Below are 25,567 nucleotides of genomic sequence, written 5' to 3'. Positions count from 1 at the left end.
ATATAGCTTTTAAACTGCAAGAGGCAGAGTTTGAATAGGTATTAAGAAGAAAATCTCTACTCTGATAGTGTTGAGGCGTCCCTGCAAGTGTCCAGGGCAATGTTGGAATGGGCTTTAAGCAACCTGGACTGGTGGAAGGCATTCCTGCCCATGCTGATGGGAGTAAGAACTAAAACTGGTATTTAAAGTCTCTTCCAACCCAGACCATTGTATTATTATGGGATGCTGTAGCAGAGCACCATAAAAATCCACTCTAATGTATCAGGGTTTCTTCTGTTGCACACTATTCTAATGAATTTTATAACCATACAGATATTTGCTGCATTACTCCCAATAAACAGCAACCATGGCTACAGATGCTGATATGGCCATATTTGGGGAGGCAGCTCCTTACCTCCGAAAGTCAGAAAAGGAGAGGATCGAGGCCCAGAACAAGCCTTTTGATGCCAAGTCATCTGTCTTCGTGGTACATGCTAAAGAATCCTATGTGAAAAGCACAATCCAGAGCAAAGAATCCGGGAAGGTCACTGTCAAGACTGAAGCTGGAGAGGTGAGTAAAAGGCAAGATATACAATGTGAATTTAATTCCCACAGTGGTCTCTGAGCTGACATGCAGGGATTTGTCTTTTCTTTGGCAGACTCTGACTGTGAAGGAAGATCAAATCTTCTCCATGAACCCTCCCAAGTACGATAAAATTGAGGACATGGCCATGATGACCCACCTCCACGAACCCGCTGTGCTGTACAACCTCAAAGAGCGTTATGCAGCCTGGATGATCTACGTAAGTACCAGCAGCTCTCTTCCTTGGCTGGTAGCTGGGGAGGACTGCTGTGCCAGGCTGAGTGGAAGCCATCGTGCCGTGTCCCTTCCTCGCAGACCTACTCGGGCCTCTTCTGTGTCACTGTCAACCCCTACAAGTGGCTGCCGGTGTACAACCCGGAGGTGGTGTTGGCCTACCGAGGCAAAAAGCGCCAGGAGGCCCCTCCACACATCTTCTCCATCTCTGACAACGCCTATCAGTTCATGCTGACTGGTGAGTGCCTGATCTCCTCCAATGCAATCTGAACTGAAGAGCCCCATTGCTCATACTGCGCTATGTGACAAACCAGCACCAAACACCACAGAGCTGTATGACAGCAAGTGAACGAAGAATTAATGTTAAGATGAGCTGGACCAGATACACACATAGATTCAACCCTGTGTGCTATTTACACTGCGTTGTACCAAATCCTACGTTTTCCTAGTGCAGAAGTAAAGCTGGACTCAGAGTTTGTTGCTTTTATCCAATGATGGAAGAGAAGGCATTATTGCTCTAGACAGTTGCTTACTTTGAACACAGGTAGGCATTTTGTCTAGATTCCTTGAATCTAGAACTGTGTGAAGGGCAAGAGGATACACAGTTTGTGTGAGGACCACGTGCCTCTGACAGCTGTATGCCTCCATTTGTCTGCTACTGTGGGATATGGAAGCAATCCATTTCTTTTCCCCGGGGAATTAGTGCTTGTGAAGAAGCTCCAACTTACAGCTTTGCTTTCAAGTCAGTGCAGTGCTACTCAGGACAGTGGCTAAGCTTTCCTTTTGCCTCTTTCACAGACCGCGAGAATCAGTCGATCCTGATCACGTAAGTACGCTCCCGCTCGGGTCCCTGCGGGGCTGCCCTGTGCAAGGGGACCTTCTCCCTGACCTGACCTCACGCTCTCTGCTTCTCTGTTTGGCTCGACAGCGGAGAATCCGGTGCAGGGAAGACTGTGAACACGAAACGTGTCATCCAGTACTTTGCAACAATTGCAGCTAGTGGGGATAAGAAGAAGGAGGACCAGCCCGCGGGCAAAATGCAGGTGAGCTCCTAAAAGTAGGACCCTGCAACTGTCAGACTGTTTTCTAAGCTGAAGCATAACAAGAAGATTTCTGTTTCAGGGGACACTTGAGGATCAAATCATCAGTGCCAACCCTCTGTTGGAGGCTTTTGGGAATGCCAAGACTGTGAGGAATGACAACTCCTCACGCTTTGTAAGTTGTTGCCTGGCCTAAGAAGAAACAACTCTTCTTCTCACCATCATAACAAATGAAATATTTTCACAGTCAGAGATGGGAAGGTGGACCTATGTCACTTATTTTTTATTCTTTCAGGGTAAATTCATCAGAATCCACTTTGGTGCCACAGGCAAACTGGCTTCTGCTGACATTGAAACTTGTAAGAGACTCTCCAGGCCTGATTGGTCATGTTCTTTCTGACCGTCCTTGCCTTTTGTGCTAAGTTTCTCCTTCCATCCTTGACAGATCTGCTGGAGAAGTCCAGGGTCACTTTCCAGCTCAAGGCGGAAAGAAGCTACCACATCTTTTATCAGATCATGTCCAACAAGAAGCCGGAGCTAATTGGTAGGAACTTCGCCAAGCACAGTACACTGAACAATCTCTTTCATTCTTTTCCATGCCAATTCTGTACGTGTTCTGTCCTTTTTCTCAGAGATGCTGCTGATCACCACCAACCCATACGACTATCACTATGTGAGTCAAGGGGAGATCACAGTGCCCAGCATTAATGACCAGGAGGAGCTGATGGCCACTGATGTAAGCAGTGCACAGGAGTTTTCTTGGGTGGGCTCTGACCTAGAAGCAGGCATGGTATTTACGGCTAAGCATTCTTCACTTCTTCCTGTGTTAGAGTGCCATTGACATCCTGGGCTTCACTCCTGATGAAAAAACAGCCATTTACAAGCTGACGGGGGCTGTCATGCACTATGGCAACCTGAAGTTTAAGCAGAAGCAGCGTGAAGAGCAGGCAGAGCCAGATGGCACAGAAGGTATCAGCACAATGTATACTGAAACACTCGCTAATACAGGCAGTAATTCCTCTTCAGAGTCACTGACTCCGCCCACGGTTTTCCCCTGATGCTCCTATTGCGGCGTATAAAGCTGTCCTAAATAGAGGTCTTCTGTGGAAGAACACAAACCAGTGGGTGATGCAGACTGCTTTGAACTATGCAAATACAAGGGCCAGGGAATCCTGAACGACATTTCCATTGGCTGACATAGTACTAGTCAGGCAGAAGAGAGACAAGAGGGGCTGCTTTCTACATCTGGCGCATAACCAAGAACCGCTGCGCTCACTGACTTACGTTCATGTACCCAGGCAGCTATCCGTCATTTGTCATCAGTGGTAGTCACCTCCTGAAGGTGTTGTTTCCGTGTAAAAATACGCTAGAATCCTGATGCTGCCCTGAAGCCCGTGTTCTGAAGGCAACTTTCAATGCCTGCAGTAAGAGCACTGTCCCATTTTAATTTACACAGGAGGTTAAAAAGGAACAGCAGTTATTAGTGCAGACGTGGCTGTTACATTTGCTGTTGACTTTAAGCTTGTTTCCAGGACTTCCATTTGAAAACAGTCAGCTAACATGCATGCATTGTGTTTCCTTTCCCTGGAATTGTTCAGGGTTTTATTCACTTAGAGGTTTTTGGAAGTATTTCTAAAAACCACAGTTATTTACACCTAGAAAATATATCATTGTATAATCTTAAGCAGAAGAGTTATATAAGATATAATTCCTATGGTTGTAAGGAGAAGTAGGGAACTATTACACATTTTAAAAATACCCTGTAAAATTGAACGGGAAAAAAAAAAAAAGAAAAAAAAAAAACTCCAAAGATTCAGCTTTGCTATTTTTCTAATGATAAATGCAATTAAAATATATAGGTATAAATAACACAACAGAAACAGCTCAAAATTGGGATTTGTACATTTGTAGATTGATCCAAAAGTAATGCTTCCTATTTATTTCTCTGGAAATTACAGCAAAGAGAACAATAGCATTATTTGGTAGACCAAATTGTCAGCTGTGCAATCACCACCATTAACTATGCTTTTTTGCAGCAATGAACATGAGGCTGCATGCTGCAATCATAAAAATCTGCACCTGTAGCAGTGACCCACTCTTTCACAGCTGCAATGATGGTGTCACTGATGAAGCACACCATCTGCCCCCTCACTGCTGACTTCAACTGTTTGGTCTCTGTAAACATTTATCATGTGCAGATGAATTGGTGATTAATGGGTGCAATTTATTCTGCATGGAGGAATTCAATTACGCACCTATGCTTCCTATGCACTTTTTGTCAGACCTATCTTTTCTTTTCTCTTTCCTACCCCTTCCCCCTCTTTCTCTTAGTTTATTAAACTTATTTGTCCTGTGTATAGCTCCTATGTGTTTAAAACTTATCCTTAGGGAAAATGCAGTCCTGCTATGAATGCTATATTAGATATTGTATTTGAACTTGTGGCATAACGCTTCACTAATTTTTCTCTCTAATGCCCATAGAATTTCATTAACTCCAATGAGTACAGCATATTTTGTTACCAATCTGTTTCTTCTTCTGTTTGTTCAGAAATTGTAACTTGGAAAAAGGCTAAGGAAATAGCCTTTTGCTCAGGTAGCCACTTTAAAATTTGCTTGGACATTGTAAATTCATTTGGAAGAATTTTTATGTTTAAAAATCTCAACTGGAATTTGTTTGTTTTTTTTTTTTAAATAACCATTTAAAAAAAAAACACTATTAAACATTAAATCAAGAGAGAGTGCAACACTTGTAAGTATGTGACTCAGAAGATGATTTATGAATAATATGAATAAATATGATTCATAGAATATGATTTATGCAGAAACCATTCCAGATTACTAAAAGATATATCTACTGGGGAGCTTATACTTGATCTAGTTGTGTGTTTGTTTAGTTGCAGACAAGGCTGCCTACCTGATGGGTCTCAACTCAGCAGACCTGCTCAAGGCGCTGTGCTACCCCCGTGTCAAGGTTGGGAATGAGTATGTGACCAAGGGTCAAACCGTGCAGCAGGTAATAAACAGCTGATGACAGAAAACATATGGCATGAATTAAAACTGTGGAACTTCTGCTTTTATCGTGGATGTTAACTTTTTATTCTATATTTGTTTAGGTATACAACTCAGTGGGTGCCCTCGCAAAATCTGTCTTTGAGAAGATGTTCCTGTGGATGGTTGTTCGCATCAATCAGCAGCTGGATACCAAGCAGCCCAGGCAGTACTTCATTGGTGTCCTGGACATCGCTGGCTTTGAGATCTTTGATGTAAGAGGACAGACTTACAAGTTTAATGGAAGGGACATTGGACTGGAATAGTTTTTGTTTTTTTTTTCCATTATGCAGTACTTAGCTCACAAAGTACTTAACTTAGAAAGGCTGTAGGTTTGTTGCATGCAGCAATAAAAATAGTACTTGAAAGTGCTATCAGAATGTTTAATAACTGATAGCTAAAATAGATTGTGAGGAAATTGAAACTTTTATTCTTGAAGATTTTGTTAATGCAGAAGCCAGATTCCCCCTGAATGCTTGGGAATAGACCATCAGTATAGATTAATCCAAGAAGGCAAAGTACCGAGATAACTAGCATTTTGGTGTGAGCTCTGAATGTTTTCCAGTGTTCGTAAACATGTTCAGGCTAGGGCTTGAAGGTGTAAATATATGAAAGGATGGAATGCTTCAGTCACCACTCCAGGTCCACATTCATGGAGGACCAAGAAGATGCTCAGAGAATTGCAGCAACTCCCTCATGAAGACTGAGGGAGATAAGCTTGTTCATCCTGGAGAAGATAAGGCTCTGAGGGGAACAAGTTGTAATCTTCGAGGACTTATATGGGGCTTACAAAAAATGTGGAGAGTGACTTTTTACGCAGACACATAGAGATAGGACAATGGGGCTGATTTTCAACTGAAAGAATGGGAGGAAATTCTTTACTCTCAGTGTGGTGAGACAATGGAACAAGTTGCCCAGAGATGCTGTCAATGCCCCGTACCTGGATATGGTCAAGGCCAGGTTGGATGGGGCCCTGTGATGTCTATCTAGTGGGTGACAAACCTGCCCACAGCAGTGGGGGTTGCAACTAGATGATCTTTAACATTCCTTCCAACCCAAGTCATTCCATGATTCAGTGAGACCTTAACGGGTTGAAAGTGCAACGTATTAGAAAATCTCATGTATTCAAGGAACTGAACTTTACAAGTACATATCCTTGCATTCTGCAGTTCAACAGCCTGGAGCAGCTCTGCATCAACTTCACCAATGAGAAATTGCAACAGTTCTTTAACCATCACATGTTCGTTCTGGAGCAAGAGGAGTATAAAAAGGAAGGCATCGAATGGGAGTTCATTGACTTTGGCATGGACTTGGCTGCCTGCATTGAGCTCATTGAAAAGGTATTTGGGACTCCTGCACTTAATAGTTTTTCAGATGTAAAAGGAATTTTCTATGCTAAAATTTAGACTATACCAATACATGGCACCCACGCTTAATGCAAGGCATGTTTGTTTTTTTCTGGTCAGTGAGCTCTGTATATTTGTCTTCACCTGTCTGATTGTGAGGTGGTTAAGTTGTACCTTATATCACTACCTGTAGGATTTTGTCAAGTAGTATATATTCACAGGTGGGCAAAATTCTCAGTCCTAGTCACAGTAGTAAGTCTGTTTTAGAATTCACACTGAAACGCTTGTATTCTTTTATTTCTGCTGAGCGAGTAAATAAACTGAGCAGCTTCTACTTTAATGTTTGAAGGAATTTTCTATCTTGTTTCAAAAAAAAAAAAAAAAAAAAAGCATTTACATAATGTAAACTCTTTGTTACACCTAAATGCTGATAATTTCATTCATTTTACTTTTCATCTTCAACTAACATGCACAACATGAATGTTTACATACTAGATCTGTACTACATTAAAACTTTGAAATGAACTGTGAACTTGTTTTCATCTAAATGATGAAACATCTACTAAAAATATGCCATTTCTGAAAAAAAAGAGATGACACATTTGTATCATCACTATCTTCCATTCCTTTTTCTTATATTATCTCTCCCGTGTCCTGACTTTCTTTCTTTATATATTCGTATTTTCCTTCAGCCCATGGGCATCTTCTCCATCCTGGAAGAGGAGTGCATGTTCCCCAAGGCAACTGACACCTCTTTCAAGAACAAGCTCTATGACCAGCATCTGGGCAAGTCCAACAACTTCCAGAAACCTAAACCTGGCAAAGGCAAGGCTGAGGCCCACTTCTCCTTGGTGCACTACGCTGGCACAGTGGACTACAACATCACTGGTTGGCTTGAGAAGAACAAGGACCCCTTGAATGAAACTGTCGTGGGGCTGTACCAAAAATCATCCCTGAAGACATTAGCCTTACTGTTTGCCTCTGTTGGTGGGGCAGAAGCGGGTAATTTATTTTAAATAAATTCTACAATAATAAATAAATATTTGCAATAATATTTTGCATCAATTTACATTAATATTTATGTTACATAAATGTAGCACTTCCAGATTCATAAGTAAATGTAGCAAGTCTTACTTTGATCACTAGAGTTTAAAATATACAGAAAACAAGGCTTATATATATAAAAGGCTTCTTAAAATAATGAAAAGATTGTGAATCTAAAATCTTGTCTGTTTTTTGGAATTTAGTCACTCAGATTAATAAAGAATATCACATTTTCCTAGAAACTTTAATAAACGTGTTGATTTTATGATCAGACAGCTACACTAAAGAATTTACAAAGACTTACTGACACACTGGATAATTTCTATAGTAAGAGGCATTCCCAAATACTTCAGGAAGTAATATCAAACTCAAAAGAGTGGCGCTAGATTTATGTGTAAATTTAGATATAAAGATACTTAAAGACTAATAAGTTGTTGCATTTGCTGTATTCATTCATGAGTTAATTCCTTAATTATGCTACTGTGCAAGATATTGCATTTATTTTCTGTTTCCATTTTCTTAACTTGTGTTAAGAGAAGTCATTAGATTTTCTTCTACTATTATCTGAAAAACACTATATTGTAATTATAAACACTGTCTGAATTTGTTATTTTTTCTCATATCACTACAGTTTGTATTTCTTAAGATAAAAATACATATTTTTTAAAATTCTAACCACATTTGTTATTCATTTCTTTTAAAAGTAGATATATATTATTTTTCAGAGAGCGGTGGCGGTAGCAAGAAAGGTGGCAAGAAGAAGGGGTCTTCTTTCCAGACTGTCTCAGCTCTTTTCCGGGTACTGCAGAATAAGTACTATAAACTCTACTAAACTGTGAAAAAGATACAAGAAAGATCAGTACAGGAAAAAAAGCTTTATATCGATCTAATATATAAAATATTTATGTTCAGAAAGAGTAAAGGCCTATGTTTTGTAACAAAGGGTTCTCATTAAATTGGAAGAATTACTACAGAATTGCCAAAAAACTATGATCATGATCTTAATGCAGCAGCTTTACTCCATCTAATAATGAGATTGTAACATTTTTAAATATAATCTTTACTCTTATTCTTAAGGAAAATTTAAACAAACTGATGAGCAATCTGCGAAGCACACATCCCCATTTTGTGCGATGCCTCATTCCCAATGAAACAAAAACACCTGGTAAGTAGTTCAGGTTCAAACATGCAAGAAATGTGTTATTCTCTGTGCAGTACAATGAAGTACAAATTCATAATGTCATTTGTTAGGTGCCATGGAGCATGAACTGGTGCTGCACCAGCTGCGCTGTAACGGCGTGCTGGAAGGGATCAGGATTTGCAGAAAAGGATTCCCAAGCAGAATACTTTATGCAGACTTTAAACAGAGGTCAGACTCCATTTAATTCATGTTTACTACATCTTTACTGAATAATTCTATTTCCTAACTGTTTTAAATACTGTGGATGTTATGGAAGTTTTATAGTACCTATCTCCAGTCATACTAAAGTCAATTGTCCAAATTACTATCTAATTTCTTTCTATAGCTGACTATAAGAGCCACCACCAAAGGGCAATTTGGAGTCTTTTATTAATTCTTTAGTATGTCATAAAGCATCCAGAAAGTTGACTAGCTTGGACTTAGTTAACTTTCAGATAACAAAGAAGAATGACTTGTAGGCATCAGGATATAAATGTGAATAAAGCAGCTGCAAAATACACTAGACTAAGTTTTTAGAAAACTAAATAAAATTAGGTTTTTCTTCTTTCTCTGTATCAGCTGCAAAGCACAGTAAGAGCATGTACTACAACTATTTTGGATGAGGAATTGTTTCACATTTTGTTCTTGCACATAGAGTTCTCCTTTGAAGATAAGGCATTAAATGTGCCTTACAAGGCATGGGAAACAGCTTATATATCAGCAGTTACTTATGAAAAGCAGTATTAAATGTGTCAAGGATTTGTGAATTAAGGAAAGTGAATGCTTCATTCTAAAACCACATTTACCCACAAAAACGTCATTTCTAAGAAATAGTGCAGAGTTCAAGCTTACTTCCACTAGTGACTTCTCTTGCAGAAAAACTAAACAATGGAATTAGTTGCTACAGGTTTGACTGAGCTTCCAGGAACCTGTTATTCATAATCTACTTCCTCCCATAGGTACAAGGTGCTTAATGCCAGCGCCATCCCTGAGGGACAGTTCATTGACAGCAAGAAAGCTTCCGAGAAACTCCTTGGGTCAATCGATGTGGACCACACCCAGTACAAATTTGGTCACACCAAGGTACAAATACTGCTTGACTGAAGAGCTACGTATCTGTACTCTGCAGTACCAGAAAATTATGTGCTGCAACATTCCATTTCTCCAGGTGTTCTTCAAAGCTGGGCTGCTGGGACTCCTGGAGGAGATGAGGGATGAGAAGCTGGCACAGCTCATCACTCGCACACAGGCCAGATGCAGGGGCTTCCTGATGAGAGTGGAGTTCAAGAAAATGATGGAAAGAAGGTAGATGTGTACAGTTATTTGGCCTGCTGGTCCAATGACACACACCAATGACATGAATGCAAGTGAAAATGTGCTCCATCTCAGTGAATCTCATATATTTCTCATTAGTTCTGTTTATCAGTATGGATGTGTTTGAAAGTGTACAATGACAGTAGATGAAATATAAAACTTGTTTTCATAAAAAATCCAGTATAAAGCCCTGTTTTTGGAAGAAAAAAAAAATTAACTTATGTCACCCTTGATAGTAATTTTTATCGAACTCTTTAGATGCCCAGAATTCAGATATGCAACCCAAAATAACTGTAAATAAATACGATAATAAGTTATAAATAAAATAATTATTCATAATTGTTTTAGGTTACCATTATAATCAAAGGGGAGAAATACATACCCCTAGCAGAGGAAGAGCATTCTTCTTCCTTAAATAACTCATGAAATGAACTGAGTCCCCTCCTGGAGGTGCTCCATAAAAATGGTTCAAACATCTGAATTTCAAATCTGTTCATACAAATTGGCCATCACTACATCCCTAAAGGACATTTGCTTCAAATGTTCATAAAATATATATGCTTGTGTATCTATAATCCATTATGTAGAGAACTATAGGAAGTATTCTATGTAGAACAGTCACTACATAATATATATATTGTTATATAGACAGTTAATTATGTATTACACGTTTAAAAATATATAAGGTAATATATATAAGATAATATAAAGGTTCAATACCTTTTAGGGAGTCCATCTTCTGCATCCAGTACAACGTTCGTGCATTCATGAATGTCAAGCACTGGCCCTGGATGAAGCTGTTCTTCAAGATCAAGCCCCTGCTGAAGAGTGCAGAGTCTGAGAAGGAGATGGCAAACATGAAGGAAGAGTTTGAGAAGACCAAAGAAGAGCTTGCAAAGTCTGAGGCAAAGAGAAAGGAACTGGAGGAGAAAATGGTGTCCCTGCTGCAAGAGAAAAATGATCTGCAGCTCCAAGTACAGGCTGTGAGTATTGCTAATGCTTTGGCTCTCATAATGCCCTATGTGAAATTATCACAGTTTTCTCAGTTAACAGACACATTATTCCAAAGCAGTATTAATTTAAACAGCATATAAATAATTATATAAATAGGAAGGATATTAAAAGATTAGTTATTAAAATAGAAGGGAAAAAACACATTAAAAAGCTAAGATGAAATACATAAATTTTAACAAATTTGCAATTAATTATGGCATTTGGTTCCTTACACTTTAAATCAAGAGAGAATTAAACCATTTCCCAAGGAAGTTCTGAAATTTACAGTATGATATTTTAAATCATAGATGACAACTTACAGGTCTAAATAGCCTCATTTACTATATAATTCTGATATGTTATACTCTGATTAATGAAGGTAGCTTGGAGGTCCAATTAATACCTTCACTTGGGGAATTACAAAGGAATTCAATTGGAGTAAGAATGGATGAGAATAAGAGACATTTCTCAACCATTTCTGGTCCCTGTTTCCTCAGGAAAAATACTGATGAAAATGGAGTCCTGTCCTTCCCAGGAAATAAAAGGATAGCAGCAATAATCCCCTCAGAACTGTCTTTACTGGCAAGGATTAGGAATACGTTTCACCTGGCCCCAACAGTTCTCAACATCTATAACTATAGTCTGACATTTAAAAATATGTATTCCTTTACCTTCTGTGCTTGAGGCATTAAAAAAAAAAAATACACTTATGATAACAATTTCTAAGTAGAAAAAGCTATTATAGGACAGCTGTGGAGATAAACATGGCTGGCAGAGCATTAATGATCTCATTCTGTTCAGCTGTTCTAAAATAATAATTCCTTACTAGTTAAAGAATGGAAGAATAATGACTTACAAACAAATAGCATTTTGAAAAACATTTTATTCAAATCATGTGCAGGAAGCAGATGGTTTAGCAGATGCTGAGGAAAGATGTGACCAGCTCATCAAAACCAAAATCCAGCTGGAAGCCAAAATTAAGGAGCTTACAGAGAGAGCGGAAGATGAGGAAGAGATGAATGCTGAGCTAACAGCCAAGAAGAGGAAACTAGAGGATGAATGTTCAGAGCTGAAGAAAGATATAGATGACCTAGAGTTAACGTTGGCTAAGGTTGAGAAGGAAAAGCATGCCACTGAAAACAAGGTATGAAGCAGAAGCTATCAATCACACTCCAGAAAAGAGCTCTGTGCTGTTATGGGAGTCGTGTACCTAGCTTTAATTGAACTTGCTTCTTTCTCTTCAAAGGTGAAAAACCTCACAGAGGAAATGGCAGGCTTGGATGAGACAATTGCCAAGCTGACAAAAGAGAAGAAAGCCCTCCAAGAGGCCCATCAGCAGACACTGGATGACCTGCAGGCTGAAGAGGACAAAGTCAATACGCTGGCCAAAGCTAAAACCAAGCTGGAGCAGCAAGTGGATGATGTAAGAACAAAAGCATATGGCTATTATATATGGCTATTATATATATGAACATGGCTGGCAGAGCACTGATGATCTCATTCTGTTTAGCTGGAAGGGTCTCTGGAGCAAGAGAAGAAGCTGCGCATGGACCTTGAGAGAGCAAAGAGGAAACTTGAAGGAGACCTGAAAATGACTCAGGAATCCACAATGGACTTGGAAAATGATAAGCAGCAACTGGATGAGAAACTGAAGAAGTAAGTGAAGTTGTGGGACACCTGAGTGCTGGGCAGGTGCACGTAGGAGGTTTTGTTCAGGTGTTAACACAGTTTGTTTTGTGCAAAAGGAAAGACTTTGAAATCAGCCAAATCCAGAGCAAAATTGAGGATGAGCAAGCCCTGGGCATGCAGTTGCAGAAGAAGATCAAGGAGCTGCAGGCAAGTCTCTGGTCCTTCCCTTCTGGCCTTCAGAAAACATCTGAAGGAGAAGGACATGGGTGTGAAGGGTCCCTGATGCTCCCCAGGCCCGTATTGAGGAACTGGAGGAGGAAATCGAGGCAGAGCGAACCTCTCGAGCCAAAGCAGAGAAGCACCGAGCTGACCTCTCCAGGGAGCTGGAGGAGATCAGTGAGCGCCTGGAGGAAGCAGGAGGGGCTACGGCAGCTCAGATTGAGATGAACAAGAAGCGTGAGGCAGAATTTCAGAAGATGCGCCGTGACCTGGAAGAGGCCACGCTGCAGCACGAAGCCATGGCTGCTGCCCTGCGGAAGAAGCATGCGGACAGCACAGCGGAGCTTGGGGAGCAGATCGACAACCTGCAACGAGTCAAGCAGAAGCTGGAGAAGGAGAAGAGTGAGCTGAAGATGGAGATTGATGACTTGGCCAGCAACATGGAGTCTGTCTCCAAAGCCAAGGTAGTGAAATACACGCTTACATTAATTCCAACTTATAAGCAAGTATTCATATTTCAAAATGAATGATAATCATATTTTACAATAAGTAGTTGTCTTTTACAACTTGAATTTGTGTTTATGCGTTTCAGGCTTAGCATAATAATGCACTGCTTCTTTTTGGTGAAAGCTGAAAATGTTTAGCTGATGCACTTAATACAAGGACATATAGAGAACTCAGTGCTTGATTCACTGCTTGATATTTTAATGAAAGACACTGAAATTAACAGGTTTTCAGTTTTTTCTAAATTAGAAATTGCTTCAGTCATACATTTCCTTTTTCCTTATTATTTTATTCCTTCTCCCTTAAATGCATCAATGATATAATAAGTAAATATGAAGCAGAAGTTGAAAATAATGGCACAGTGTGCCATCATCCTTTTTATGTATTTCAAAAACAGATTGTATGTTAATTAATTCTACAAATATTGGAATAAAGGATGCAGAAATATAGAAAAATGTATCAGTTACTTGACATAGATTGACTTAACATGCTTTAAATCATTAGCTTCATTTTTTTTTGCTTTTCACAAGACTTCAGATGTAATTATGTTAAGTCACCAATCATCCTTCATTTTGTTCTTCATGCAAATAGGCAAATTTAGAGAAGATGTTTCGTTCCCTAGAAGATCAACTCAGTGAAATTAAGGCAAAGGAAGAGGAGCAACAGCGCACCATAAATGACATCAGTGCACAGAAAGCTCGTCTACAAACAGAGTCCGGTAAGACATTTGTGGTTTGTAAGACAACATAGTCAATAGCCAGGAGCTTAGAAATAAGGGGTCAAAAATGGGTCATAGAGACCTTGATAGATACCGTAACATGAATATGAATATGAACATGAACATGATAGAACATAACCCAGCAGTGTATTCTTGTGGCAAAGAAGGCCAACAGAATACTGAGCTGCATTAGGAGGAACGTTGGCAGTAGGTGAATGGAGCAGGTGGCCCTTTCCTGTATGTAGCACTGCTAAGATCACATCTTGGAGTGCTGTGTCGAATATTACACTTGTCAGTATCAGAGTTGGAGATATTCAGGAGCAAGTCTAGCCCAGGACCAACAAAATGATTAAGGCACTGTAGTTTGAAGGAAAAATGCATCTGTCTCCTAAACTAGACTTCATCCCTCTGCTTGCCAGGAAAAATTCAGATGTCAGGAATATGCGACTCTATACATGCGCTATTTGGTATTCATGTTGTAAGCTTTAAGAGACCACTAAACTTAGTTCAAATATAAAGCAAAAATAATCAAATAACAAAAAAGCAAGAGTGATTAATCTCATGTCCTGACTATAAGATGAATAGTTTACTCAAAGATATGGATGAAGATCAGTGACTAATATTCAAAGAGAAGAATAAAATGCTATTTACCAAAATAATTTTCACATGTATTTGATTATCGAGGAAAAATAACTTTAACATTCATATAACATTTTTCTTACTTGCCTGCAAATTCTCCCAGGTGAATATTCACGCCAGGTGGAGGAGAAAGATGCTCTGATTTCTCAGCTGTCTCGAGGCAAGCAGGCATTCACCCAACAAATTGAGGAACTCAAGAGGCACTTAGAGGAGGAGATAAAGGTAAGAAGGTTTTCCAAAATTCTGTCTTATCCAGTGGATTTTCCTGACTAAGATGTTTTTCAGACACATATAAAATTATAGAAACATCATGTTGAGTGGGAAAAAAACCTAAACAGATATTTAATTTGGTTTTAATTTGAGTTATTTTGTCTCTCTGACACCTGCCACCTATCCTTTAAGATGTTGCAAATTCCCAGCTATTCATTCCTCATTCTATATATTGCCATTATTCTCATGGAAGAGTTATCTGGTGTCCAATAACTTTTCAGGACATTTCCCAAGAGATTTCTATTCCCTATATATATGGATATATCCATCCTTTCAATGGGTAAGGAATTAGACTGGCTGGTCACAGACAAAGGGCTGTGATCAATGGCTCTGTGTCAGGGTGCAGGCCGGTCACAAGCGGTGTCCCTCAGGGGTCGGTGTTGGGACCGGTGCTCTTCAACATCTTCATCAATGGCACACGATGGCATCCAGTGCACCTCAGCAAGTTTGTGATGACACCAAGTTGAGCGGTGCAGTCGATGCACTGAAAGGAAGGGAAGCCATCCAGAGAGACCTGGACAGGCTGGAGAAGTGGGCCCATGAGAACCTAATGAGGTTCAGTAAGGCCAAGTGCAGGGTGCTGCAATTGGGTTGGGGCAATGCCAGGTATTGATACAGACTGGGGGAAGATTGGGCACTGGAACAGGTTGCCCAAGGAGGCCGTAGATGCCCCATCCCTGGAGGCATTCAAAGCCAGGCTGGATGTGGCTCTGGGCAGCCTGGTCTAGTGGTTGGTGATCCTGCACACAGCAGGGGGTTGGAACTGGATGAGTATTGTGGTCCTTTCCAACCCAGCCGATTCTATGATTCTATGATTCTATGATTCTTATCCTACTATAACATTTCCACAGGCCAAGAATGCCCTGGCCCATGCCTTGCAGTCTGCCCGCCATGACTGTGACTTGCTCCGGGAACAATACGAGGAGGAGCAGGAAGCCAAGGGTGAGCTGCAGCGTGCCCTGTCCAAGGCCAACAGCGAAGTGGCCCAGTGGAGAACCAAATATGAGACGGACGCTATTCAGCGCACAGAGGAGCTGGAGGAGGCCAAGTATGTGGGGAGAGTGGGGAAGGCTGACAGAAACTAATAATGGAAAAATTGAGGAGACTGCTGAAGTATTATCAGGAGAAAAATTATGCTGTACTTCAGGATGGGGTGATAGGGAAAAGGAAAATATAGCCATGAGAAAATACATATTAGGAGAAGGAGAAGGACCAAAGCTGTTCAGACACAGTAGTGGAGATTCATTAGAGTGAAAACAAGTGAAGAGCAGAGAGTATTTTTCTAAAGCCCAGCATTTACTAAAGCCCATGCAATTACAATCATTGTCCAGAAAAGTCTGTTCATGTGGTGTAAATGGGTGTCACACTATCAAGTGGACAAGACTGCTGTCCAGAAAACATACCGGCTGCACACCACAGCTTCCCATGAACCTGAGAATTTTCTTTCTCAACGGAAATTGTGCTTACAACCTCCCAGGAAGAAGCTGGCACAGCGCCTGCAGGAGGCAGAGGAACACGTTGAAGCCGTGAACTCCAAATGTGCTTCCCTGGAAAAGACAAAGCAGAGGCTGCAGAATGAGGTGGAGGACCTGATGATCGACGTGGAGCGAGCAAATGCTGCCTGCGCAGCTCTGGACAAGAAGCAGAAGAACTTTGACAAGGTATTCTGGGCTCCAGGCCTGTGTTTTCTGAGCAGAACGTGATTGTCGCATCCGAACTCACGATCTGTTTTTCCTCAGATCCTGGCGGAGTGGAAGCAGAAGTACGAGGAAACGCAGGCTGAGCTGGAGGCCTCCCAGAAGGAGTCTCGCTCCCTCAGCACAGAGCTGTTCAAGATGAAGAATGCCTATGAGGAGTCCCTGGACCACCTGGAAACGCTGAAGCGTGAGAACAAGAACTTGCAGCGTAAGTCGCTCAGCCTTTCCTGCTGGCAGGGCTTTCTCAGAAGCTCTCCTGCCCACCTCTCCACCTGGATCTGTGCCTGCAGTGATGGGAGCAGACCTGTTATGCTGGGGTCACAGGGCCTTTCCCTCTATGCTCTATACCTGACCATGTGAATGTTCATTCTTCTCTACAGAGGAGATTTCTGACCTCACGGAGCAGATTGCAGAGGGAGGAAAGGCGATTCATGAGCTGGAGAAAGTCAAGAAGCAGATTGAGCAGGAGAAGTCTGAACTTCAGGCAGTTCTAGAGGAAGCTGAGGTACCCAGAAATATTTACTTATCTGATTTAGGTCTTGGATCACTCTCCTTGTAAGTAACGTGAAGTCATTCCCAGAAAGAAAAGCATGGGAGTTCTTGAATGAAAGTTTAGAGATGCTGTCAGAAACATTGCACTATTTTTTACTCAAGCATTTTCAGCATTTGTTATGTAAGTATTTAATTCTCATTTATTCTTCTATAGGCCTCTCTAGAACATGAGGAGGGGAAGATCCTTCGTGTCCAGTTGGAACTCAATCAGGTCAAATCTGACATTGACAGGAAGATAGCAGAGAAAGATGAGGAAATTGACCAGCTGAAGAGAAACCATCTCAGAGTTGTAGATTCCATGCAGAGCACTTTGGATGCTGAGATAAGGAGCAGGAATGAAGCCCTGAGACTGAAGAAGAAGATGGAGGGAGACCTGAATGAAATAGAGATCCAGCTGAGCCATGCCAACCGCCAGGCTGCAGAGGCACAGAAGAACCTGAGAAACACACAAGGAGTGCTCAAGGTCTATTGAATAAATGATGACCATTAACAAAATCTTAACTAATATTTACAATTTTAGAGGCATATGAATCTTACAATTTCTTTCTTTGTTCTACAGGATACCCAGATACATTTGGACGATGCTCTCAGGACACAGGAGGACCTGAAAGAGCAGGTGGCCATGGTGGAGCGCAGAGCAAACCTGCTGCAGGCTGAGGTTGAGGAACTACGGGCAGCCCTGGAGCAGACGGAGCGCTCGAGGAAAGTGGCTGAGCAGGAGCTTCTGGATGCAAGTGAGCGTGTGCAGCTCCTCCATACTCAGGCAAGTCCATGGGTTGAAAGCATCTCTAATGGTTAAATCTATTTTAATTTTTTAATAAATACAAAACTTCAACAGACCTCTACCATTACTATTATCAGCAAGGGTCATTCTTTGTATAAAAAAACAATAGAATTCTATGTGAAAGCAGGGAAATGGTATTTTACTGAAAATAAGTGATGACATATATGTATATGATATATATGCCATGTGGTTTTTCTTCAACAGAACACCAGCTTGATCAACACCAAGAAGAAGCTAGAATCAGACATTTCCCAAATTCAGAGTGAGATGGAGGATACCATCCAGGAAGCCCGCAATGCTGAAGAGAAGGCCAAGAAGGCCATCACCGATGTGAGTTGGGGCATGCCTTCACTGCTGATGGTGGATGCATTCTCCCCAAATATCTCCAGTCACAAAGGGATTATTTCTCCTCCAGGCGGCCATGATGGCAGAAGAGCTGAAGAAGGAGCAGGACACCAGTGCCCACCTGGAGAGGATGAAGAAGAACCTGGACCAGACGGTGAAGGACCTGCAGCTCCGTCTGGATGAGGCAGAGCAGCTGGCCCTGAAGGGAGGCAAGAAGCAACTCCAGAAGCTGGAGGCCAGGGTGCGTAGGGCTGGTATTTGTGCAAGTGTGTGCAATGCCAGGTCAGAGACAGCAGGGAAGCTCCAAAATGGGCTTTTCATTGCAGGTGCGGGAACTGGAAGGGGAGGTTGATGCTGAGCAGAAGCGCAGCGCTGAAGCTGTGAAGGGTGTGCGCAAGTACGAGAGGAGGGTGAAGGAGCTGACCTACCAGGTAAGGCAGAAAAAGCTTTTTCTTACACATCCTTCTCTCATGAAGTCTGAATGTTGTCACACTGACATTGCAATTTCTTTGATATTGTGATTTCTTTCCATTGTTCTCTTTCATTGACATGGTTAATATGTCTTTGTCTTTGGTCCTACTGGACAGCAGTGCTCTCTGAAGAGTTTCAGCTAGAGGAAATGTAAGGGGTGAGGATAGAAAGTTTTACTACTATTTACCTTTTTCTGTAGTCTGAAGAGGACCGGAAGAATGTTCTCAGACTCCAGGACCTGGTAGACAAGCTGCAGATGAAGGTGAAATCCTACAAGAGGCAGGCTGAGGAGGCTGTAAGTGTTAGTCTGAGCAGTCAGTCTCACTCATGGCAGAACTGGCATTTTGTGTTGGCGTTTTTCTCTGCCTAGCTGTGTTCAAGCCCTTAACATTTATGTCATTTTTTTGTCTGTGCACTACACAATAGCTCAGCGGTTCCGAGTTCTGTTGCATCAGTAGGTGATGTTGAAGTCTAAGGTCAACTCATCTGAGAGCATGTTCTAGCTTCTTTCTTTCACTTTCTTTATCTCACATTTGGTAATTTCCTCTTGAAGAAATAGAAATTGCCTTCCAACAACTTCAGTACATAATTTTATAGCAGGAAATAAATGGAAAGTGGTTAAATAGATACAAATCTCCCTTGAAGCTCCTTTATGCCCTTGGAATAGTTTTAAGAGGCTCTGGAACAGGTGATCTTCTGTTTGATCCTGTTGGTTAGTGGAATAGGCTTTGAATGGACCAGACAAATCTGGCAGAGAAATGCCTGGTTACAGTGGTAGTCTTAAAGAAAAGGATTTGGCTTCTTTTAACATGGGGCTCTCTGAGAAAAATGGTGTGATGGGGACTGAGGCGATCCATCTATCAGAGGAGAGGAAAAGCATCTTTTATTTACAGGCTTGCCAGGCTGATGTAGACAGCTTTTAACTAAAAATGCCAGAGGAGTTGCCTCCATGCACCTGACTTTTAAAGAGGTCAGTAAGGAGTATCCTGGGAATTATGAGCTGTTGTCTGACCTCATTCCCAGGGAAAGTTATGGAGTAGATTACCTTGAGTGCCATCACATGGCTCATACAAGGCAATCAAGTGATCAGAAGTAGCTAGCATGTGTTTATGAAAGATAGGTCCTGCATAACTAGCCTTATCTCCTCTGATAAGATGACCTGCTTTGTAGGAGAAGGAAAGTCTATGGATATTGTTTATCAGGAAAGCATTATATGCTATTAGATACTGTAAAGCATTTGATAATGTTTCCTGCAGTATTTCCTGGATAAATTGGTTCATGATGTACACGTGTACTTGGTGAAGAACTGGTTGGATGGCCAGGCTCAGAGTCCTAATTAAATATAGTTAGGCAGGAGAGTTGATCTGCTGGAAGGTTCTACAGAGGGATCTGGACAGGTTGGATCAGTAGGTTGAATCGAATCACACTGCATTCAACAAGACTAAATGCCAGATTTTGCAGTTGAGTCATAACAAATCCATGCAGTGACAGAGGCTTGGGGAAGAGTGGCAGAAAGCCGCCCAGCAGGAAAGGACCTGAGGCTGCTGATCTGCCAGCTGAATGTGAGCCAGCAGTATGCAGCTGGCCTACAAGCCAATAGCATCTTGGCTTGTATCAGAAAGAGTGTGGCCAACTGGCCTTAGGGAAGAGATTGTCCCTGGCACTGGTCACTGGACCACAGCTCAAATATTGTGTCACTGTGGGGCTCCTACCGTAAGAAGAATACTGAGTTGCTCATGCTCATGTAGATAGGAGAAATGAAGCTGGTGAAGCAACTAGGAAATAGGACATATGAGGAACAACTAAGGCAATTGGGGTTATTTAGTCTGGAGAAGAGGAAGCTGAGGGGAGACCATTTCACTCCCTATAATTACTTGAAAGGAGGTTGCAGCGAGAAGGGTGTTGGTCTCTTTTCTCAAGTGACAAGTGATAAGATGAAAGGAAACTGCTTCAAGTAGCAGGGAAGGCTTAGATTAGAATTAGAAGGAATTTATTTACAGAGGATGGATCAAGCACTTAAACAAGCTTGGAAATTCAGGGAAATGAGACTTCCCATCCCTGAATGTATTTAGTCAGTATGTGAATATGGCACTAAGGGGTGTGGTTTAATGATGGGGCTCAGGAGGTCAGATTGACAATTGGACTTGATGATCATGAAAGTCTTTTCCAACCTAAGTTATTCTATAATTATATGTGTATTATTCGGAAATTTCTAACTCCATTAGGACGTACAGAGAGTCTTATATTTCTGTCATGTATTATTAACCATCTAACCATTTAGCATTTAATAGAGTAACTCTTCCTTTGGATTATCTGTAAAAGCATTGGAGATATTATCCCAGTCTTTGACTCTTTTCTTATAAAGACAAAACATCACAGAATGTCCACTGTAGTTTTTCAATGTGAAAAAATTACTGTTAAACATTTAAAAACCTATTTTTAATAAGTTTTTGTAATTTTTCTAAAGAAATAATTATGAATTTGATAATGTTATTTTAGAAAATCTCACATCAACACAGTGAAGGAAAAATGGAAATTACATTATTTAAAATTTTCTTATCTGGTTTCCTTTCCCCAGGAGGAGCTGTCCAATGTCAACCTGTCCAAGTTCCGCAAGATCCAGCACGAGCTGGAGGAAGCCGAGGAGCGGGCTGACATTGCAGAGTCACAGGTCAACAAGCTCCGAGCAAAGAGCCGTGAAATAGGCAAGAAGGCAGAAAGTGAAGAGTAGATGCCTCCAGTGGTGCAAAGTGAAAGAGAATTGCACAAAATGTGAAATTCTATCACTTTGATTTGTAATTACTGCTTAGTTCTTTATCAATGTCTAGATAATTAATATTTAGTTAATAAAAACTGTAGAGATTTTCCCATGGAAAATAATTAGATCACTGTTGTATTTTAATCATTATCCTAGATTGTTCTAAGATTTACATTTTCCCTTATCTACATTTTAACGACCACTGTTAAAGCAGTCTGTTCAGCTATCCAGCTTCATTCTCACCATGGAATTTCACATAAGGATTCCTCAAGGGAGAAACCATTATTTCTTTACAACTGAATGTAACTCTTCCTTACAAATTTTGCTTTAGGAAGATATTGCATTTTAACTAAAAGGCTTTGTTCAGGGAACAAAACTTAATTGAATCTTCTGGTAATCTAGTCTAATAATTGATTACTGAATAAGCCATGTAGCTTAATTGCAAGAAAACAATTTTTTTCAGGTTCAATCTTTTCGATTCTTCAAGACTTTTTGAGGACATTTATACCTAAAGTGAAAACTACTTTTAATTTTTGTTCACAAAATTGATACATAAACATAAATTGCAAGGACAGCAATACAAGCTATCTCATGTAATTGTTCATCCTCTGTTCTCTAAAGCTGGCTATATATTCTAAACTGAGAAGGGAGACTCTGTATAAAAGCAAAACATAATTAATCTTTTAAAGCCACTTCTACTTCTATAAATTCCAAGTATATTTCTCTTCAGGACAAAAATTCCTGTTTGGCATACTACCATTTTGTCACCTCACTTGTTTGCTTTTACACACTGTTTTTGAGCATGTTGAAAAGTGCAGACTGATAACAAATATCTGCAGGATTCTACTACTGAGATACTTTTATTACAAGAGTTTTTACCCATATGAGAATCTTTTCTTTCTCTATAGGTGTTCACAGCAGGATATAGTCCTATCTTCAGGCTAGGCAGGGACAGCCTGGACAGACAGAGATATGAACAAACAGAATCAGTGCAACCAGATAATGCACCCAGGAAGAAAAGATCTATACAGAATTAAGTGACATTATCCATATTACTTAGCAATTGGACCAGGTCCCACCTTCATAGCTATTCTATAGGCCTGTGTGCCTATTCCTCCCACACAGAGCATATGACCACCCTAAAACACCAAGACAAAGTCTACATACTGCATGCAGAGAAACTGTCCCTGAAGTATTCATTCTAATAGCAGACCTTCTACTGCACCTCGGTTTGCAGTTCTCACTGATCCAAATGATGCTACTGTTGTATCTATGCCATACTGCTGTGTTTATATCTTCCCTATATTTTATTCAAAGTAGGACTAGGTAAGGTTTCATCAGCAGCATGAATCTGAATGTAGGATAGACCTTCCCTCAGACTCTGGGATCTCTACCATTTAATTACAGAAACTCAGGCTGATAGGTCAGATCCATTGTATCAACCCAACATGGCAACTCATCCAGGAGTGGGAGTATGTGCACCTGCTGGCAGCAGCACGTAGTGCCACTCCTCTGGGACAAAACCCACCTTATCACTATATCACTGTGGTGTGGTCCAAGCACTGTGCAGCGCAGTTACAACAAACTTCCTCTGACTTGTCACAGGTCTTATGTACACTTCAACTGTGCCTGACAGGCTGAATATGAGTAGGCAAATCCTAAGAGAATAGGCTGGGTAACAGGTTTCCCCCTCCTTCCACACCGTGAGAATACCGAAAGCAGTGCTACCAAGGATCACTGAGTCTCTATACCCACATCATCCCAGTTCTGCCTTCTCTGTAACAGAGCTAGTCATAGGGAGATACTGTCTTAATATTACCTGAAGTGATTCCAGTATTGTGCTACGCCCGTTGCAAAGCCATGACATACTGCAACAAAGTATTAAAACACAGTGGCAATAAGGAAATACACCTCTGGTCTGATCAAACATTTCTGGCAACAAACATGGATCGGGTTGGAAGGGATCTTAAAGGTCATCCAGTTCCAATCTCCTGCCATGGGTAGTTGCCACTCATCAGCTTAGGTTGCCCAGGGCCCCATCCAGCCCCATCCAGCCTTGGCCTTGGGCACTTCCAAGGAACACTACAGTACTCTGAGAGGGCTTAGAGATACAAATGTAATCCTTACTTTCCTTAAAAATATTTTGTGCTTTTTTGCCCTTTCCCTACCTCCTTTATTTCTACACGTTCTATTATAGTTCTTTATTTGGCATGAAAATTGTAGCTGTAAGTACTGTAAATGCTGTTATAATATACATGCAAATACTGCCAATAATGAACACAGTATAGCTATGTAATTCCCATACACTGTGAAAGTATGTTTTGTGTGTGTGTGCCTGCTGGGATACATCTGCAGCCTTTTTACTTTTTGTACCAAAGGGTGTGGAGCTCTATCAGCCTTAGCTGTGTTGGGCTACTGGATCCAGCATGTTAGTGGTCTTGCTGAATTGCTGTCAGAAAAGCATGCAGGAGCTCCTTCAAATGAATTCTGCTGAGACTAAGAAAGGAGCTAGAAAAAGCGCAAGATCTTTACTGTAAAAAACATAGGAAAAGGCCAATAGAATAGACAGCACAGTCCTTTTCAATAAAACAGATTCACAGGGGATGGAAGGGGTCTCTGGAGATCATCCCGTCCGGCCCTCTGGCTAAAGATGCTCCCCCTTGTGACCCCAGTCCCACTCCCACCCCAATTCCCATTGCCTCCCAATCCAATTTGCCCCAGCACTGCCCTGTCCCAGACCGGGTGTTCAGGTGCCACCTGGACGCCCTATGCTAGCAGAAGAGCACAGTGCCCTGCTTTGTCTGGCTCTGCATAGAGGTTGTTGAGCAGAGGAGGTAGGAGCTCATGGTGGCCCTGAAGCCCACTCCAGCTATCACAGATCCACTCACCATGATTCACCCACTCATTATTCCAAGGCATGGAAGATGATGAGATCTATCAAATCAGTGGTTTGTAGATGACCAGGATGAGGGGACAAGGCGACACAAGATGGAGATGTGACATCAGGGCTGTGTTGGAGCACAGGCCCAGGGATGGGAGGAAGGTGGCTGTGATACCTGCTCCATCCCCACATAGCGAGCCACAGCCTCAGATGGTTACCACATCTTCCACCAGCAGCTGTGCCAAGGTCATCTGGAACAGTGGAGCAGGCTGGCCCTGTACTGTCATGTACTGACTGAGTCCCTTGTTCACCCCAGACAAGAAGTTCAGCCTGTCAGACCTGAGTGGAGCAATATTCACAGGTTGATCAGTGCCCTCAAGCTCCTCCTCTGGGAAGAGCCCCTCTGATCCCTTCATTGAAGCCATCAGTAAGTACCTCTCTGCAGCACCCCTAGGCTATTGAATCTGTGGTCTGTGTGATCACTGCAGCTTCTCCAGAGCTGCCAGGCTCTCAGGAACAGGTGCAGCAGGTGGCTGAGCTGCTGCAGAGCCTGCCCCTCAATTACAGTCAGCACTAAAGAGATGGGGCTCAGGGTTGCCCTGCAGAGGATCAGGGTATGAGATATCTGAGGGGTTATGTGATATGGATCATCCTTGACAGGGGCTGTCCTACCTGTCCTGGGGGCAGCCCTGAGGAAATATGCAGCAGTCCTGGTACATGGGGTGGTTGGGGGCATTAGAACACAGCACCCCTTGCCTGACAGGAAGATGGAGCCTTGATACATGATCCCCATAGACAGTGGGGTGGGGAGAGCCTGATGGGTTGTATGAGTAATCATCCATCCCTGTGCATCCCCAGGGTGATGGAGAAGCTGGACATCAATGGTACACAGTATTTCTCAAGAAGAGTATTCTTGAGAAATAACTAATGCCACTGTTTTAAATATCGATCTTCCAAAGCATGGGCAATAATAAGGCAAAAAAGAAAAGCAATCTTGCCTGTGTGGGCTGTCAGAAGGCCACTTCTCCACTACATCATTGCTGCTTACTTTGAATAAGAAAGAGCTCAAGTGATACACAGTGTTGATGTCCCAAATGTAGAAGATATTTTATCAAAACTGGTGGAGTTCTTGGCACTATGCAAGATACTTTTGACACTCTGCTGTCATTCCTGACTCACTTGCACATTTACATAGAACACCCTGAGTTGGAAGGGACCTACAAGAACCATTGAGTCCTGGTTCCACACAGTACCACCCAAACCCTACAGCTGAGAGTGGTGTCCCAGCTCTCCCTGAGCTCTAGCATCAGGGCTGTGCCCACTGCCCTGGGCACACTGC

General features: G+C 41.6%; 1 protein-coding gene across 2 annotated transcripts; it reads left to right on the top strand.

The window, feature by feature from the left end:
- The first annotated feature begins 346 nt into the window (after nucleotides 1-346).
- Nucleotides 347-21,320, top strand: LOC122168135 (myosin-1B). 2 transcript variants are annotated; one of them, XM_042833205.1, is made up of 38 exons: nucleotides 347-550; nucleotides 639-782; nucleotides 878-1,034; nucleotides 1,595-1,622; nucleotides 1,725-1,839; nucleotides 1,919-2,011; nucleotides 2,132-2,195; nucleotides 2,282-2,380; nucleotides 2,469-2,572; nucleotides 2,667-2,805; nucleotides 4,731-4,849; nucleotides 4,950-5,099; nucleotides 6,054-6,224; nucleotides 6,923-7,228; nucleotides 8,002-8,073; nucleotides 8,352-8,439; nucleotides 8,526-8,643; nucleotides 9,414-9,537; nucleotides 9,623-9,759; nucleotides 10,496-10,751; nucleotides 11,663-11,905; nucleotides 12,008-12,184; nucleotides 12,272-12,417; nucleotides 12,507-12,597; nucleotides 12,684-13,073; nucleotides 13,705-13,831; nucleotides 14,574-14,692; nucleotides 15,592-15,788; nucleotides 16,218-16,401; nucleotides 16,480-16,645; nucleotides 16,818-16,942; nucleotides 17,144-17,452; nucleotides 17,549-17,752; nucleotides 17,978-18,103; nucleotides 18,189-18,359; nucleotides 18,445-18,549; nucleotides 18,789-18,884; nucleotides 21,168-21,320. In XM_042833205.1, the coding sequence occupies exons 1-38, from the start codon at nucleotides 347-349 to the stop codon at nucleotides 21,318-21,320; spliced, it is 5,817 nt and encodes a 1,938-aa protein (XP_042689139.1). The 2 variants fall into 2 exon arrangements, with proteins under 2 accessions (XP_042689139.1, XP_042689138.1); XM_042833204.1 differs by having other exon boundaries at nucleotides 6,923-7,232; nucleotides 8,000-8,073.
- Nucleotides 21,321-25,567: the final 4,247 nt, after the last annotated feature.

The sequence above is a fragment of the Centrocercus urophasianus genome, unplaced genomic scaffold, assembly GCF_019232065.1.
Source record: "Centrocercus urophasianus isolate 14NV4802_14NV808 unplaced genomic scaffold, USGS_Curo_1.0 seq_41, whole genome shotgun sequence".
Lineage (NCBI taxonomy): Eukaryota > Metazoa > Chordata > Aves > Galliformes > Phasianidae > Centrocercus > Centrocercus urophasianus.
This window is presented reverse-complemented; position numbering and strand designations above follow the sequence as displayed.